This window comes from Egretta garzetta, unplaced genomic scaffold (assembly GCF_000687185.1).
Source record: "Egretta garzetta isolate BGI_Z169 unplaced genomic scaffold, ASM68718v1 scaffold405, whole genome shotgun sequence".
Classification (NCBI taxonomy): Eukaryota; Metazoa; Chordata; class Aves; order Pelecaniformes; family Ardeidae; genus Egretta; species Egretta garzetta.
In genome coordinates, this window is record NW_009259854.1 from 1513047 (window position 1) to 1531295 (window position 18249).

Consider the following 18249-nt stretch of genomic DNA (forward strand, 5'->3'; position numbering starts at 1 on the left):
CCCCACAACCCCAACAAGCCAAAACAAACCCTAAAAAACTTCACCATATGATTTCCAAGTGGAAAAGACCAGCCTATAAAAAAGCCCACTATTTTTTGAAATGGCAAAGGGAGAGGGTAAGAGCTACAACTAGGAAGTGAAAGAGATGGCCTGACCTGGCAAAAACTGGAAACTTTTGCAAGGTTGGCAGGGCATATATCAGAAGAAGCAATTGTTGGTTATTCTGCTCGGTCTTCGCTGTTGTGTTTACCATGGGGTGGTTTACATGAAGCCAGTAGGAAATGTGTTCGCTGCTGGGTGTTGAGGTGTTGGGACAACATTGGAGGAAGGCTGAGTCCTTCTGACAACTGTGCTTATCCCCTATCTGACACATGCTTCAGTTGCCCTGTTGTCAGTGCCTGTCTTAGCTCTGTGAGCCTGTTTAGCTATAACTGAATTAGATTATAAAGTCTTGTGGTTTTTTTTCTGGGTCGTTTTTTATCAGCTTAGGGAGCTTGAGCTGGCTGGCTGCACTTTGAAGCTGGTGTGCAGGAGAGGTTGGGACTGCGTGACTGGCGGTGGGAGAGAATGAAATGCCGCTTTCAGCAGCAGTGAGCTATTAAATGAGCTCATCTGTAAAAACCTCTGCCTTAGAGATTAGCTTGCTGATAGGAAAAAAAGGGAGTGAACCGTATAAATAAAGAATTTTACTCTTCAGTATAAATCAATATAAATGTTGCCAAGAGTTCAGTAGTAAGGGTTTGTTCTCATTGAAAAATGATGCCAAAGCCGAAAGAGAGTCCCAGGTTTTCAAATTCTCTCAACTTTAACTGGAACTGCAAATAGACTTTCAGTAACACTGGTAATGTGGCCATGCTGATAAATCCTAGACTTTCCAGCACTGATGTTTAAAAGAAAAATCGAAACACTGAAGCAGATGCTTGAGCCTAATGTAAAAGCTGCATCTTTCTGTGGTGTAATTTTGCCTCCAGTTGGCAATTTAAAGAGAACTGAAGCCCTTCAGACTTGCTTAGACGTCTCTAAATCTGGCCTTTTAAATTTACCACTGTAATTCAAAAGTGGGTGCTGAAATCCAAGAAGTTACGTTGCAGTCTTACAGATGTTTATCCTGGGAAGCAGACAGTTTTACTTTTATGTCTAAAGGCAAAACGATGTTTTGTTCAGTTTGCGAGGGGTGCTACAAAATGCAAAGGAGATGTGAGAAATGAGGTCTTTGCTGTCTGTTCAGACAATGAAGGTAAGTGAGGGAAGGAAGAAGGAAGAGAGCTTATGGGACTAAACCATCCTAAAATTCTGATACGTGGGAGTTGTGCATGTCTGTAAATATTAAGTGTGATTGAGTAGGCATTTAAAGTCTCAGGGTACATGGTGAAAGTTAGGCATCTGCAACTGACTTCAGCTTGATAAATAAGTAGTTTATGGTAGCTAATGGATCCAGCAGTATCTGCAGTGTGTATATTAGTTACCTGGTTAGCTGTAAACTCTTCTAAATCAAATTTATAGGCATTTTGGTTTAGCATGGAATTTGTATCCATTCTAGTTTCAGTGCAATAACTACAGTAGCTTAATTTTAATGAAAGTAGACAGTATCCATTATTTCCATGGTGTCAGTTGTTGAGATGGACATGCAATAGTAAAGAGGCTATTAATGTTTTCACGCTCTTGTAGCCAAAACCTTTGGAGACCATTTAGAAAAACAGCAGGAAAGGTTATACAACATGCATTTAAAGGGTTAAGGAAAAAAAACCAAAAAAGCTGTTGCCAAGTTAGTATGGGATGAAATCCTCGTCCGTGTCATTTTAAATTAATTTGCTTTGTCAGTTCCTTTCAGCTATGAATTGTTGGAAGCAGGCTACCCGAGTTGGAGAAGCAGGCCACCCTAGTTCCCATGCGGTGGCTCTCTTGCAGCATAGGGAGCTGCATGGCTGTAACATTAACCGATAAGGAACTCATTACTCTATGGTGTCACTGAAATTAAACCTCTTCCACCAGTCAATTGACTACATAGTTTTTTTACAGGCCTTCAGAATTGTTATTGTTTGATCTCTAAACCAAGATGACTTGTTTATTTTAAAGTAAGCTATGTCTCTCTATTCAATAGAAATAAGAAATACTTTTATTTGGGTCATTTGCTAAGCTTCTAGAAATGAGAATTGATGAATTACTGTAACTTACAATACAAAAAAAAATATTGAATCCTAAACCCTGAAATGCTAGCTTTTAGTTCAGCTACATGCATGGCTAAAAGCAGTGCAACATGTTTTGCTTTGGCTGTGAAACATAGGCTTGTGCTGTGTTATCCTCCTACTTTTGGTGTATTTTTAATCAGAAAATTTAATTAATTGAATTTGCGGAGTCTCCCAGTTGTAATCTATCATTGAATTTAAAAGCTGAAGAGAAAAAAGTCTAGCATCGAGGCAAATTTATCATACAAAGATGCTGTGTGGCTGATGTTAGGGAGTAGGATACCATCTTCACGCTGAGGTCTCTCTTGCAATTCCAGTTGTGCTGTAATATACCTTGTGAGTGAATTTACGTTATGAACCTATACTGTTAAAGGAGTGCTGCCGTGTATTTCAGATCCAATTTTTTTGTTTTGTTTATGATTTATCTTAATGTCTAAGAGTTGTGTTAGTTTTAAGACCTTGGTTTTGAGTTCACATTTGGCCATAAGCACTATACAGGTCTGTGGATGCAAAACTAGAGATGGATAGCAGTGGAAAGTTGGACTGATCAGCTTTGATGAGAAAGATTAGTATGGAAAGGGAATGTGCTTGTTCACACTTTTAAGAAATTTTAAATTACCTTGTGTGTATGAGCGTTCCCTCTGAAGTTAATGGGGTCCAGCACTGCCTGTCTGCTGAATTCAGTACAATTAAGATTTCCTCTATGCCAATTAGGTATGTGAGAGTAGTCACGCAAACCTGCTTTTCACAGGCACTGTTGCCTCTTCAGCGTGAGTCATATAGCGCAGAGTCAAGAGGCGAAAGCTCTCTCGGTATGTTCTGTCTAATTGCTTGTCCTGTGTCTCTGCCAGGACATTCTTACCGTGACGTCTGATTCGGCAAATACTGTTCAGAGAAGTTCTGTTTAAATTTCTTTGGGATTTATGGATTTATAAGCATAAATTTGATGGTGTCCTTAACTGGTTATGGATAGGGAATGTTTGTTAACTTTGGGCTGGAAATGTCAGATTGTTTGGGGTTTTTTGTTTGGTTGGTTTTTTAAGAATGCAACACCGAGCTTTTATTTGTACAGGTTTACAAAGCTCTCTTATTTCACATATTCTGCCAAGTAGCAGCATTTCGCCTCCTGTTGCCTCTTCTGGTTTCTGCTTTCTTTTCAGCATTTTCAAGCTCAAATTCTTCATCTCAAGATTCTTAATTAGAATTCTCTATTGTGATTTATCTGATGAGCAGTTGTAGAAGGCAGTTGGAAGCAGCAAAACCAAAATGACCACATCTGCCTCTTGATACGTTGTCACAGACATTTTTCTCTTTCTTGTTTTTAGTTAAATATTTGATAAAATCATGTGTCACAAGTCATTTAAAGGCATGACTGCTTTGTGGACCAACGCTGCTGAGGAGAGCAGCAGGTTTTGTCGTGTTTCCCTTATGGCTATCTTTGGCTTAAAACCCCCTTCGTCTCTTTGGACTGGAACACAGGAGCTGGCGAGCAGCTCTGTGCTGGAACCAGTGGTGCTCTGCTGGCTCTGTCTCCCTGTGGCCCCACTGGTGGCCCGGTTTCATTTAGGTTCCCACCTTTCAACAGTAGTTCCAGAGTAATTCCTTGGTCTCAGCTGCAAAGCCATCTTCCTTCAGGGTTTGTGTCCAGCAAACCGTGTATACCCCCTCACATAAGAACCGTACTGAAGGCAGGCCAAAGGCATGTCTAGCCTGTCCTTATGCTTGGCACAAACTTTACATTTCTCTTCCATGGAGCAAAAACTCCTGTAAATTAATTTACAGTTCTGAATTGTAGGCTCTTAAAGAATTAGAACCTGATTTCTCTTGATATGGAAGTTAGGGGTGTGTGCAGGTGTATATACACACACGTCTCAAAATATAGCTGTATTGTACTCCTGTATGTATATACATACCTCTGTGTATCTCTTTCTTAAAGATATGGACCTTGGTAGCTGGTTACCTGCTGATGGTTTCATTCAAGTGGAATATAAGCACTGAACGTTACTTAAAAGCAATCTCTGTCCCTGTCTGGATTATGCTGCTCTTTCACTTAGGTGAGTAACAAGAAGTTATTATTCTAATGTGTCCGCTGGGATTCTGCTGTCATGCAAACTAACCTACTCGATTGCTCTTCCACTGAATCTTTATAATGGTGTCTTAGCTGAGACGCAGGCTGTTTTCGTCTGCTCAGTAATTCTGGCTGCATGTGGCCAGCAGGGAGGGTTGGCGTTTGGAATGGGGGGAGGCATCAAGATACTAGAGGAACATATGTCTTCCGCTCCTCCTGCCCAGTTTGTATGTGCCATGGTTTTCCCTTATTTGGCTCACAGACCTGGTACTGACTCCCTGACAGTGTGGAAGGGCTGGGGTCACATCTGGGTGGATTTAGACTTTCACTGGTGATGATTTTTAATGTTATTTTCTTGAGAGCCTGCCATTTACCAAGGCTGAAGCTGTAAAATGCATTTAAGCAAAAAAAAAAAATAAAATTCTATCAGTAGTCAACAAGCATGGTGATACGATATCAACAATATCAAATAAATTTGCCAGTAGTCTATATTATATGTTAATAGAAATGTTAAGATTACAGTAAGTAGTTTTCTTTTACATATTTAATGTAACAGATAATGATATTATAATATCATCTCAGAGTTTATGGTGGAAGTGTCATGCAAATAATATAAGACTATCACAATGGAAGGTTTCACAGTGTAATTCATTATTAACTTGGCTTTAGCAGCAGGTTTCAAAGGTTGTTCTGACCACATTGGGGGACATTTTCCTGAGATTTTAAGCTTACATTTTGACAGTCTTGTATTTATTGGAACTACTAGCTGGAAAGCCAAAACCCAAGAAGGCTAACATAAATACAGATTTTTGGGGGGAAGTTGATTTGCCTCTGATATCTAAAATGTTTCAATTTTGTGTGTATTTTCATGTAATTTTGCATGTTGTTTTTAAAATTATTCTCTAAAGTATCAGCATAGTTTAAAGTCACTGAAATTAGGAACGGTAACAACTTAGTTTATTCATCGAGAAACTTGCTCACCTTGTTCTATTCTTCCTTTCCGTGGATGTAGAAAACTGCTTTACGGCACTTCTTATTTTCTGCCCAGTTTGTTCTTGGTTGATGTGGTGCCTTTTTTTGGTTTTGCAAAATTCAGAGTTTATTAATGGCATATTTTTTCTTGTTAAAAAAAAAAACCAACCAAAACCCAAAACCAAAAAAACCCAAACCTGTATCTTTCAGCTTCTGTGGCAGGTTCCTGGAGAATTCCTGTGTTTCTGGTTATAGTTGTTCTGATGACTGTAGGCATGTTGCATGAACAGCAGAATGGAAAGGACTCTTCTGGTAAGAAATGAGCCACTATTTCTTTTACTGTTGGAGGCAAAAGTTCTGTAAAGTCAAGTGAAAGAATCTGGACTGTATTACTGTAAATTCAACATCATACAGATTGCAAGAATTTCCCGTAAGATTTTTAATGTTTGTTCCAAAGCAGTTTAGGCATGCTGAAGTGAATCTTTGATTCTTTACAGAAAATCTTTGCAATGGACTGATGTTTGTTTTCCATAGCAAAGTAGTGACTCTCATTATCAAGCCCCATTGCTTAAGTTTACACAATCCTGTATGTCTTTTCAAGTGTAAAGAAAGCCCAGGAAATTTGAAATCGGAGGCTAATTTTGAAAGAAATGAGCAATATGGGTTTGGTAGCTCCTATAATATTATGAGAGAAACTGAGACAACTCCCATTTAGCAGGTTTCTTACATCCAGTCATTCATTTTTAAAATACCAGTTTCTTACAACTATGGTTTGTGTTTACACTTTGAGAAACTTTGAGAAAAATAGGTTTTGCCTGTTGGGAGTCAATTTTGCATAAAAGCAAACATCAGATGTTCCTTTCTAGTACTAGCTCTATGATTATTTGGGGAAACTTTTTTCCTGTCTTGCTGTTTTAGTTTTCCTGAAAGTCATCATAATGTTCATTAGTAAAATTGATTATCTAGTATAGAAATTTTTAGATTAATCAGACTGCCAGCAGCTGTGAATGACTTAGTCAGAAACAGTTCATTAGCAAGGCAAGTGCTAATCAAAGAACTGTTTTTGTGTTTTGGCTCCATGTGTATTGTAATTCTAAAATCAATAGCATTCATTCCTGTTGGATCATACTAACTACATATAATAGATATTAAAAACTAACAGTGTGTATCCATATAATTTCTGTTGCTTGACAGCTTTGGTGGATATCAAGCAACAAATAAAACATTGTAAGACTTAAGGTTTTCTTTATTTAAATACACATGTGTATTTTACAGGGGCAGAGCTTCCTGGTCAGATGATTTCCATTGCTGCTTCAACAATTGCCATGGCAATTTCAATGACAGAAGATGAGTCCAGTAATGACCATTCCTCACAACCCTCAGGTGACTGAATACTCTGTAAGAAAACATTTGAATTTGCTCTAAAGGCACGAAATTGAAGGGAAATAAGGACAAATTTTAAGATAGTACCTATCCTCTTCATCCTGTCCAAAATAGCATATTTATATTTACCTTGTGAAACAGGTTTATCTGTTTTTAAAAATGTTAAGAAGAAAATAATATAAAAGCTGTCTTTCAAATGGTAGTTTACATGGATGTTTGTCCATGTGGAAGGCCTGACTGCAAGAATTTTTTTTTTTTCCAGAATGAGGGCGTGGGTTCTTCTATTCTTTATTATTAATTTTTTAATGTTCACTAGCCTTTTTTTACTTCGTTGGCAGTTATGAGATATAACTGGATTTCTGGACCAGGTACAGACAGACGGGGATGCTTCTTGTATACATCACAGTGACAAAACCCCCATTGTTCTCTGTTTATTATGGCATGCTCAAAGTCTTTCCTTAGTGAGTTTACTTGGCATTGTAGCTTGAGTCAAAATACTTTCACTCGCAATAACACAACTAGAAATCTGTAGGAAATGTCTTGAAAGAGTTGCAAAGAAAGTGTTAGATGTCCATCACTCGTTTTGAACCTTACCATCATTTTCCTGGATGGTAAGGCCTTTGATGGAATGCAACACTAGAAGAATAAGCTATTACGGACATCTCTGGAAATGGAACGGTTTCATCCATTTCTTGCGAGTAGACAAAACAGGTCATTCAACTTGACAGAATGTGAACTTCCAAAACTTCATTTTGAAACTGGCTGTGTCTAAGAAGCATCTACTTCAAGACAGTATGTTCTTAATATTGTCTGTAATGTGTAAATTGTGCTCCGGAGAAAATGCTGTGAGCATGTGGCATTAAAAACTTCTGTCTAAACGCCACCATTCATGAAACTAAAAAGTTAATTCAGCCACCAGGTTGAAATGGTGTAGAAGCAGGTCTTCAGAAATCTTTTGAGGAAATGTAAACACACTTCCTAATTTTAAATATGTCAATGTAAGCTGTACTTGAAAACAGGCTTAATTTTTAAATATAAAAAGGGCAGCTTTAGACTTACTCTCTTCTTGTCTTTGTTTCTACATTTTACATGACTGTCATCTAAATACAGAACCCTATGGACATATGTCCTGAACTTTGAGAATGGCACATCATGGTGACGGTTCTCTTATGTTGCTGTCTCTAATATTTAATTTTGGAAATGAGATTTCTTTTTTTTTTTTTTTTTTTTTTTAGCTGGATTTTGAACATCTGGTCAAGCAATGATCTCCCACAAATGTGCTACCTAAGTGGTTGTGTTCTTGTTCGTTGCTTGTGGCTTTTTTTTTTTTTAACTTACACATCAGTTTTAATTTTTTTTCTTAAGACAGTTTTTATTCTGTCTTCAAGTTGTAACCTCTCTTGGCCAAAAGAAAACTACAGTGGTTTTACAAATGTGTCTTTTATAGTGAATGTTTTTTGGCTTATTTTCTTCAAACAGTTAACCAGATGGGTTTTTTTTGTCTTGTGAATTCTGTTGTTTTCCTTCACAGCAGGAAAAGAACAAATATGGAGTTTCCTGTTTATTCCTAACAATAGTTCAAATAATTTTTCCAACAGTCTGTTGGGAATTAACATTCTTTTCTGTGATACATGTTAAGCATCCTTTTGGTCATCTTTGGTTTGGATCTTCTGTGTGAATGGTGCCGAAACATTATTCTTGTACAGCAAAGGTTAACCAACCTGCAGGGTTAAGAAACTGCAACTCTTCTGGTTTTCCTCTGCAGTGACTTTTGGATGTTTTATTATCTTGCTTTGGAACTTGTAATGTAACACACATCTGTTTTATGAGAAGTTTAATATCTTGAAAGTTTTCGTATCTTCAGCCAGGTGGATATCAGACTTCAGGAGATCTTCCTTATATCTATTCAGAGTAGGTCAATGGTTGTCAAGGATGATTGTCAGTAGCAATAGAAATACTTGTACTGTATTAAAGCAATTATAGAACAGTCAATGCTTCATGTTTTTACTGTCCTCCTCATCCTTCAATTTGTTCATGAAAAAACCAGAAGGAAATAAGCAGTATTGATTTTATAGGTTTTTCTGAACACTCCTGTTTTTCCTTGCTTTCTTGTTGAATACCAGTATTTAGTCATGGGGGTGAGGAATTTGATGATACCAATGAAGGTGGTCTAACCTGTCCTTCCTGGTGTCCCAAGTACACAGCAAATGAGAAGTCTGCAGCTAAGAAGCAGATACAGCTGCAGTATTTTGTTAACTGCCTTCTAGGCAAGTTTCTATTGTCTTGTTGGCTTTGAATATGATAGATACTGAAATCCTTAAGTGTAGTCATGCCTCTTATCCTCCCTTTCCCCCTACTTTGTTTTGTTTTTTTAAAAAAAACTTTTTCTCTTGAAATTAGAGAAAAAATGTGGTTATTCTTCAAGGGGTACCTTCATCCTGGTGTTCTGAAACACTTTTTCATCAATAATAATAAAATCACTGTTTTGTCTAACAGTGTCTTAACTGAAGATTTTACTCTGATACTGTGCTCCACGGGGATATAGACACTTGCCTTCCTGTTTGTGCTGCTGTTCCTTTGCTTTTTATTTAAGGAAACGGAGGAAAATAACTCAAAATGCTATGCCAGCAAGAGGTTAACTTGACAGAGAACATACTGTGTAAAGAAAAGAACATATCTTAAGAGAGTCTGGAAAATTGACTTCTGATGTTTTTTATTATATTCAAATAAGTACCATCCATTCTGATTTTGCTAGATTTCTTTACTGGGTATTAGTTTTCAGGTTTCGTCTCTGAAAAATATCATGAAGCACACTAAATGTGATTTTACAGAACCTGAAGTTACTCTAAATCGGTATTCTGATAGTCCTTTTTTTCCTATTTGTGTTGCCAAGGCACTCATGCCTTGGTTTGCAGAGCACATCTTGCCAACAAAAATGTGACTTTTTTTTTGCTTGCAAAGTTTGGTGGTTTTTTTGGGTGGATCAACTTCGTCAACTGATGATACAGTCATCTGAATGGCAGTTCTGATGCTAAGGAGTCTTTGTGTTTTTCATGGGGAGAATACTGGGTCATTGGCAGTGCCAGTTTAGTTTGGCCTAAAGTGCTGTGGAACTGTATTCTGAAAAAGCTTTATTGTCTTGGGATCCCCTAGGAGTTTTTAGTCTTCTGCCCCCCCACCCCCAGCCCCCTTTTTAAGTTCTTTTTCTTTTTCCCTGTCAGCTTTTACCTGTCTGTGTTTTGTATTCTATGTACAGTCTGCTGAAGTTAATAGGGAAACTGTAAGAAAAGGCAGTTTAATTGGTGCTGTTCTTAACGTTACTGTTGTTGTTACTTAATTAAAGTTTTCTTCATTGCAAAAATATGTTGATCAAATTTTTCATTGCCAATAGAAGGAACGTCCTTTTTTCTTTCACAAAAATTACTCTACTAAGGGCTTTTGGGGCAGAAAGAATTGCATAACTTTAATCTTGAGGCATAGACTTCATCATATTAAATTCCTTTGCTTTTTCTATTTTGGCTTTTAGCACTTCCTTCCCCTTGATAAATATTTGAGTTTCTGCTTGTTGTCATGCTACTTTTTATGTTTATTATATTAATTTTGAAGCAAAAAAGTAAAAAAGAAAAGCGCTAAGTTGATTTGATAGGGGAGAATTCTTGATTATGGATATAGTGCTTTCAAATTTGTGTTCCTTCAGTGCATCATAAGCTGGATCCATTTGTTTCTATTACTACTCTTCTGCTTCATTAAAAATAGACTGAGAAGTACAGAGGAATGATAGACTCTCTATTTCTAATGACAAAACCACTCCGTCTGTCTTTTTAGGAAAGTTTCTGTTTGCAGGTAACTGTCTCTCCCCTCATGAAGAATTAACTCGTGTGTTTTTCTTCAAAGTGTAGTTTGTATATGATAGGGCTGGTCTTCATCCCTTTGAGACATGAACTGATTTGCCAAGAAGCACTCCACCTGAAGCTTCTGCCGCCTTTAGCTGCTTGCCAAGTTCCTTCTTTCAGGTTGCATGCTGTAATTCCTTTGGGAATATTCTGAAGTTCCACCAAATATGTTACCAGCGACCAACTGATGTTTCTGTCATCGTCCCAGTGTCTATCAACTGGGAGATTCAATAGACCTACCTTACTGTGTTAGTGTGGTGGGGCAGTGTTTATAAGCTCTAAAAATAGTTCCCCTTGCTTGTAGAACACCAGTGCAGACTTCTAGAACTAAAGAAGAGTGATCATTCAGTGTGTGAGGCTGCAGAATTTGTCACTTACCACTACTGTACACGTATGACAAATCCGTCTTGTCTTTCTGTATATTGCAGCTGTCATGCTTTAGGCTAGGAATGGCTTTAGTGACACATTGCAGCTGAAACTGCATGTGTGGAACATGAGTTGTTTGACTATGCATGTAGTATATTGCAGTACCATTTTTACAGCAGTTTTTCTTCGTGGGAAGAAAGTAGTTGGTGTTGATGTGACACAAGCCCAGTGAAAGAGTTGTGTTCATTCCTTACCTGCTGCAGTATGTTCCAACATAACAAACTGCCTTTTATTCTTCAGCATAGAGTAACTTTTCAGGTTTTCTTATGTGTGCGTTCTTCTACCATAGGTGCAATTTCTTCTCAAGTAATGGTGTGTGGGAAGTGTGTGCATTTTGCCACCAGCATGGGACCTCAGTAAAAGTTAATACTGGTGCTCCCAGGGAGCGATTCTGCATGCGGTGACTGAAGATGGATTTGGGGTTGCCCATACCGGGCAGATTTACCAACTGAAAAGTTAAATAAATAAATAAATTTCTATGTTCTCTATGCAAAAATTTTAATTTGTACATAATATTTTGCCTGAAACCATAATTTACTGATAATTTATAAATGTCTTTAACACATCAGTTCACATTTTTAAATTTAATTTCATGTTTAATAACTTAAAAATGAGAGAATGTCAACATTTGTTACCCACTAGCTGTTGTTAATAAAATATGTTACGCAGGCAGGTAATTTGGGGTCACAGTGTGAGTGCTATGTTTGTAGTCTGAGTGTTCAGGAAAGAAAAAGGGTAGTAAGGTATTTGTGAGATACAAGCTTTCTCTTCAATGGATGCTGTATTGTTTTGTTTAAATGAGCTCTGAGCAAACCTAAGATTTCTTTTTGAGTATCTGAAGTAAAAAGAAATCAAAGATTTCTTTTAAGACTTTAGATTTCTTTTAGAAGTGAATTACACTTTGTGTTTTTTGAGGGTTTTATGGTTCTTTGATAAAATATGTTTGGCTTGTAATTTACCTTCAGTGACAGGAGGCCTCTTAGAGTTTGTAACATCTTTTCTTTCCTCTTCCCAGCCCTGCTCAGCATGGTGTTGCATGATGTGGGAGAACTTACACAGCCCTGTTCTAGCTTTTCAAAATTCAGATCAATACCAAGGCTGTCTCTGTCTTTTAGAAAAATTAAAAAAAAAACCAAACCCAAAATCAAACCCAAGAAAAAAAAAAGGTTAATTTGGGACTAGGGAGCATATTCTGTTCTGTGGTGAACATTAATGTGATAATTTCCACTTCTTTGTTTGCATTTGTTTGTTTTAGGAGCAACAGGAGGTGATCAGCCTCCACATGCTTCATCATCTTTCTCCTCATCTTCATCCTCTTCTGGGAGCAGACAAAGACCTGAGATTGGATCTCTTCTTCGAAAAAAGAAAACCAGTGATATTTACTTTGTTACACTTGTGTGGGCCATTGTAATTGTCCAGATATGGCTAAATTTCTGGATTGTACAGCTGTTGCCGGTGCCTTTTGCAGGTAATAATCCAATTATTAAAAGTGTATATTAAATTATGACTTTGGGTAGCCTTAGGCTCTGTGTTAAATAAAATAGAAGGAAAGGCTTGTATGAGTTTTAAATTAAAACTTTTCCAAGACTTTTTGTTAAGACAAGAGGAATTGTAGCTTCAAATAGGAATATTGATATGCACTGTCTGTCACCATGTAGTGGACAACTCTGTAGAATTGCTTTGTCTGTTGACTATTGTAGTTACCTGGAATAATTTAGTGCCATTGTAAGAATACTTCTGGTTTAGAGTACTTTGGTTTTCTTCCTCTTTATGTCATGTCTTTCATGTTTTTGCACCTATAGGTAAAGTATATTTTAGCAGTTACTCAGCAGTGAAGTACAGCTCATGCTAACTTAATTTCCATTAAAAATGGGTTGCTAGGCTCTCTGGACAAGTCACAAGATAAATTTGATTCTAATTCTAGCCCTGAGGTTAATTAGCTTTGTTGCCTCACATCTACATGCATCTGTTCAGTTATGATAGTTATCTAAAGAGGTTATTTAAAAACGGAATGCCACTTTTTCCAGGACTCTTTTGGGTGGTGAATAGGGAAGGTGGGAACTCTGGAAATGTGCGTGAGCTGCTATGAATCCAAAGGCATTTCCTCCCATCCTCCTACCGTAAACAGAGTGAATTTCCTAATTTGGTTGGTTTTTCTCAGTTAATGCTAATTTTCAGCGGTTTTTAATGTATTTAACACTTAAATGTAGCTATTTTCCCTTTTACCAAGTGTGGCGGGTTGGCCCCAGCTAGTGGCCAAGTACCCACAGAGCCAATCAAAAGTATGATAAAGGGATTGGAAAATAAATTTTAGATTTACTAGAAGCAGAGCTTATGTGGCCTAATTTGTTGAAGACAGAAGTCAAGGAGTGACTTAACCACTGTTTAGAAATACCAGCTTGGGTGGGAGGAAAAATGGGTGCAATAGTTTTGCAGTTAGGCAGACAGCATTGAATGGTTTTAAGCTTGAGCCAGACAAAATTAGATTAAAGTGCACATCCATAACTGAAATGGATAAATACTGCTGCTGCCAGCCATTAGGTCTAAAAGAGCTATCCAAACAATAAACCCATGCCAAAATAGAAATTAATTTTGAGAATACTCGTTATTTGTTGCTTTTAACGGTTGGACTTGATGATCTTAAAGGTCTTTTCCAACCTAAACGATTCTATGATTTAGCAGAGACACTGGACCATTAAGTGCTTTTTCTTGGCGTATAACATGAGTATAACTAGATCACCACAAAAATTATGAAAAGGCAGTACAATGATGAACAGAGCCAAATTTAGAACAGTGGATCACATTAAGTATCAGAAGGTGAATGGCAGTAATCTGGATTGTTAAAAGTGAGGGGGTATTAAAAATACTTAGTAGTGTAAAATAAGAAGGCTTATAAAGCATGTTTTCTTGCCGCTGTTCAAGTTTAAGGAGACTAATAACTTTAAGCATTCCTGAGACCTTAAGGAGAATGCTTCTAGTATGTAAACAAACAAACAAAAACCCTCCCTAAAACCTTAAATAGAAGGGTGTCAATTGCACCAGAGTTCTTTGTATTGGTAGACAGGCCTTACATGAAGTAGCATTTAGATTATTAGAAATGTCTTGGTACCATTACCCTTTTTCCTTGAATGCATTTGTACTTCGGTAGAATGAGATGCTCTTTTAAAATTGCTTAATGTAGAGGCTGGAAAAATTACACCACAATTATACCATAAAATGAGAAGGTGAAAAAATGACTTTTGAATTCAAAAGCTAAGCAATCAGTGATGTGAGCCTGGGAATCCTGGTATTGTCTCTGTCATATACTTCCTTGCTCGTTCTGTTGCATCCTTTTTTTAAATTCTGTTTTTTGTCTTCAGGTCATCTTCTGCTTCCTGGAGGTGTTTGGAATTTATTATTACGCAGCCTTTCTCTTTTGCTCACAACTTTCTAGAAACAGTCCTCCTTTAGCTTTTTCTCTCTTGCCTCTTTTTAACCTAATCCAATTATAGCTGTGTCATTGACTGTAGCACCTCCTGACATCCCCTTTGCAATGAGTGTACATTCAGTTATTTTAGAAGATATTATTTAAAAATAAATTTTTAAATAATAGCAGGGGGCTAGAATGCCAGTTCGGGTATGTCGTTCTCCTTGTAAAATGCAAGCTTGCCCTATTTTGCTGAGCAGCAGTTTGTGTATTTACCATGAGGTGCATTTCATCATGCAAAACTTCGACTTGTAAGTTGGCACTTGCACTGCATTTTCTCCTTTTTTGTATGTTTGTTAATTGAAAGATTATTAGAATAGTCTATTTCTTCAAGAGAATAAATCCAGTATTTGCCACATGGTGGTGCTAAAGGGTAAGTAAACCAAATGTTAGCAAGTAGTTGAATGAGCTCTCCATGAACAAGAACATAAACTATTACACAAGTGGCTTGCAGATAATAGGCTCTTGTGGAACTTTGGTAAATGCCCTGTGGATATTAAAAGTTAACCTTTCGGGTATGTATGTCATTTTACACATTTCCAAGTAGAAGCACAATGTGAATTTTTGAGGATAAGGGAATTATTGTGGTGTTGACATATGGCAGCAAGTAATGAATCTAGTTTGGAGAATAGTCTTTCATAATATATAAAAGTTTATTAATAGTACACTTGAATGTAATGATGGAGAGTTCAGTATCAAATGTTGCTATAAATATGATATAATTGGAGGAGTACTGATAGCATTTTCACAGAAAGGTTTTTTTTATTTAGTGTGTAAGTAGAATTTTTAATGCTGACTTTTATCTACATGTGACGTTCACTGTTACTGAATTCTGTTTTAAAAAAAGTTGGGAGAAATGAGGAGAATGATGTCATTCTGTTGCTAATCATTTCACTTTCCTTTAGAATCATAGTATTCAGTATTTGGGGATGCAGTATAATTTTGTTCATAGGTTTTTGTATCAGTAGTTCATGGCAGGCCTGGGTTGTGAGACTTCCTGGTCTGTTACTGCTGCGTATAGTAACGATGATAATTTAAGTTGTTGTATCTTATAATGATGTTTTTGTCACTGGTATGTTTGCGTCAATACTCTAGTAAAATCAGTTGTAATACAAATCATTGTTTATAATGTGAATTAATTAACTCCTCTGTTCTGATGTTACATTTGTTGGCATCTTTGGAAGATTAATCACGTTTCTGCTTTTCAGTGATGAGAAGGTAGATAATTTGAGTGGTGTAATGTTGAATAAAAAAAGAATATGGCAAATATTTAATGACTATTAAAAGTCTCTTAGCTTCCGACAGAAGTTTCTTATGAATCATCCTTTTTTTGCTTTTACATTCCTGATTGTGTTGATTCACAAGTTTTGCACGTATACTCAGTAAGTGAGGGAGAACAGTGCCATTGCAGAATTGGATCCATAAGCCTTATGCAGAAGTCTCTGGGCTCTATTTCATGACAAGTAAATGGACATGAGCTTTTATTTCTGTAACTGTAATGCTAGACATGTCTAGTGGTGTTGAGAAGCTCTTTAATTTACAGTGGATATATGTTAGGACTGTTGGAGAAAAGCTGTTTGTGGTAGCAAAATGCTTCTTTTTGGGGGAAAAAAAGTTGTAAATATTTCTTCTGTTGTCTGGTTTTGAGGAGCAGTATGGATTTTTCTGAAGGTTTGTATGATCATCTTCAAGCCAAGATAAAAAACTGATCTCAAAATAAGGTTTTTGATGTTTAAAAGCAAAATTAATCAATAATTGTATTTCAGTTGAAATTTTAAATGAACACTTCTTTACTGCGAAATCACGCATGATCTGTTGTCAGTTTTTAACAGAAAGATACAGTATAGGAGGCCTAAAACTTAAGAATTGAGGCTGAAAATTTTCTTTTTATGTGTAACATACTGTTAAGTTCTGAATGTGGTATTTTATGTGTAGTCATCTGGTGTGGTGTATGAGTGAAGATGTGATAAATCACCTGAACTGGAATGGCATGTGCTTATCCCAGGCCTTGCTCAAGTCTGTTAGCTGCCTAATCGGGTAGTGTGCAGGCGCCTTTCTTCTGCTGCCATCTAAATTCCATGTGGAAAAGCACAGCTGTAAAGCGAGTGAGGAGATTAGCATTAAAACCACCTGAAAATTCTGAAAGTGGTTTCTAATGGGAAATTAAAGTCAAGAAACTTTTTCTTTCTTTTTCATGGGTCTTTCAGAATGAAATAGATGCATAGTCTTGTGGTGCTCCTCTGAAATCTTTAATACTTAATTTCCTTCTTGTGGTTACAGTTTGGGCACTTAAAAAACTTGTGGTTCATTTTGGAGTTTTGAACTTCATGACAAATCATTGCAGAAGTTGGTGGCAACTTGTTGAAAATTTTGTGAAGCAACGTCAGGAAGCTCTTGCTCCACGGCCCATCAGAGGGCTCGGAAGAGTCATGCTAAAGCTTGACAGTAAGGTATTTCTACTTATTTCCTTAAGCAGCCTGAAAGTTTGTTTTATTCTCTGTTCACTGTATGCTGAGAAGCCGTAATTCTAAAATAAATGTCTGTCACTAATGGACATGTCTTTCATGTAAAACTATTATCTGTTTTATGGTGTATTTTAGACCATGTCTCTTCTGTCACTATTCACGCTTAAATACACATTTAAACTTTGTTAAATGATTACATGTAGAAGTCACTTTTTAAATGTTGAGTTTGCTTTAGAAGATTCCTTATCTGAGTAAGGCAAACTTCTCATGGTTCAGTCACCTTACTTGATTACAAAGATTTTGAAGTTAATGAGCTTTAACCTGAAGGATGAGGTGTTCCTACTTCTGTTGTGAAAACTTAATTTAAAAAGTGACCTATGTTATTCTGTAAGTAGGGCCTGAGCTAGTTTGAAAAAATTTGTTTATACTGTGTGGCAGTATAGTTGTTGAACACAGTGACATGGTGGTACAGAAGAGAGGCTTCCCTCTGTAAGAGAAGTAATATGTAGGCTAAGGTATTTGGGAAGTGCCCAGAGTGAGGCTTCTGTGCTCACCACCTTCTCCCCCACTCAAAATGCACCCACATTTGCATTGCAAATGGCAGAGTTGGAAAGCTCCATGAAGGCTCCTCCGTTCAGAATTGTAAGTTTGACCTAACCTGATAAATTATTTTGTTTGTGATAGCTATGTCAATGTCTAAGAATGCGCTTTCTGTAACTGTGTTGTTGAAGTATCCTCTGCTTTAGAAAAAGCCGTACCTCAGAGTTTCTGAAGAGCTAAACCTTGTAAGTACATTTGTCAGCGCATCTGTACCCTGGCAGATCTATCTGCAGTTTATAGTTCTGAATTCCTACAGGAAAAGGAAGAGCTTAAGCCTAGATCTAAAGGGTAAATGGGTGTCAAAAGGTCAACAAAAGCATTAAAATGTCTGTAGGAAATAAGTAACGATTTCACAGAGTTCATTGAGGAAGAATTTGAAAAAGGAAAAGCCTTTCAGAATACAGCTATGAATAAGGTAAAGGGGATTTCCAAAGGTAGTGGAAAGTATTAACAAGTTAAGAAAAAAGCTTACATTATATAAAACTTTTCATTAAAAGCTTCTGTAAGTAAGAAGACTCTCTAGACACAATATCGTATGTATAGTTACTTCATGGGTTACCAAGTTTAGTATCCTTGTATTGCATAACTATGTGATACAGTATCCTTCCTAATTCTACTAAGTCTTTTCTCCTTAAAGAAGGTAGGGCTTTTGTCGTAATGCGCAGCAGAACTTCCCACTCTTCAGCTTATATGTATTTAAGGTCAGTTTATATTCACGTTGTTCTTGTCTAAGCAAAAGAACAGTGTTGGCACAACTCATTCTCCATCTCCCCTCTCCCCCCCCCCCCCT

The 18249-nt window shown here is 37.0% G+C and overlaps 1 protein-coding gene across 1 annotated transcript in view; it reads left to right on the top strand.

Annotated features, from left to right (window-relative positions):
• Positions 1-1231: 1231 nt before the first annotated feature.
• The window catches only part of TMEM245 (transmembrane protein 245), a 76955-nt gene continuing 59937 nt past the window's right edge, over positions 1232-18249 (top strand). Inside the window, exons 1-6 of the mRNA XM_035895471.1 lie at positions 1232-1237; positions 4069-4240; positions 5437-5538; positions 6502-6609; positions 12184-12396; positions 16675-16844. Of these exons, the coding sequence (XP_035751364.1) occupies positions 1232-1237; positions 4069-4240; positions 5437-5538; positions 6502-6609; positions 12184-12396; positions 16675-16844 (771 nt within the window). The remainder of the gene's footprint in view (positions 1238-4068; positions 4241-5436; positions 5539-6501; positions 6610-12183; positions 12397-16674; positions 16845-18249) is intronic.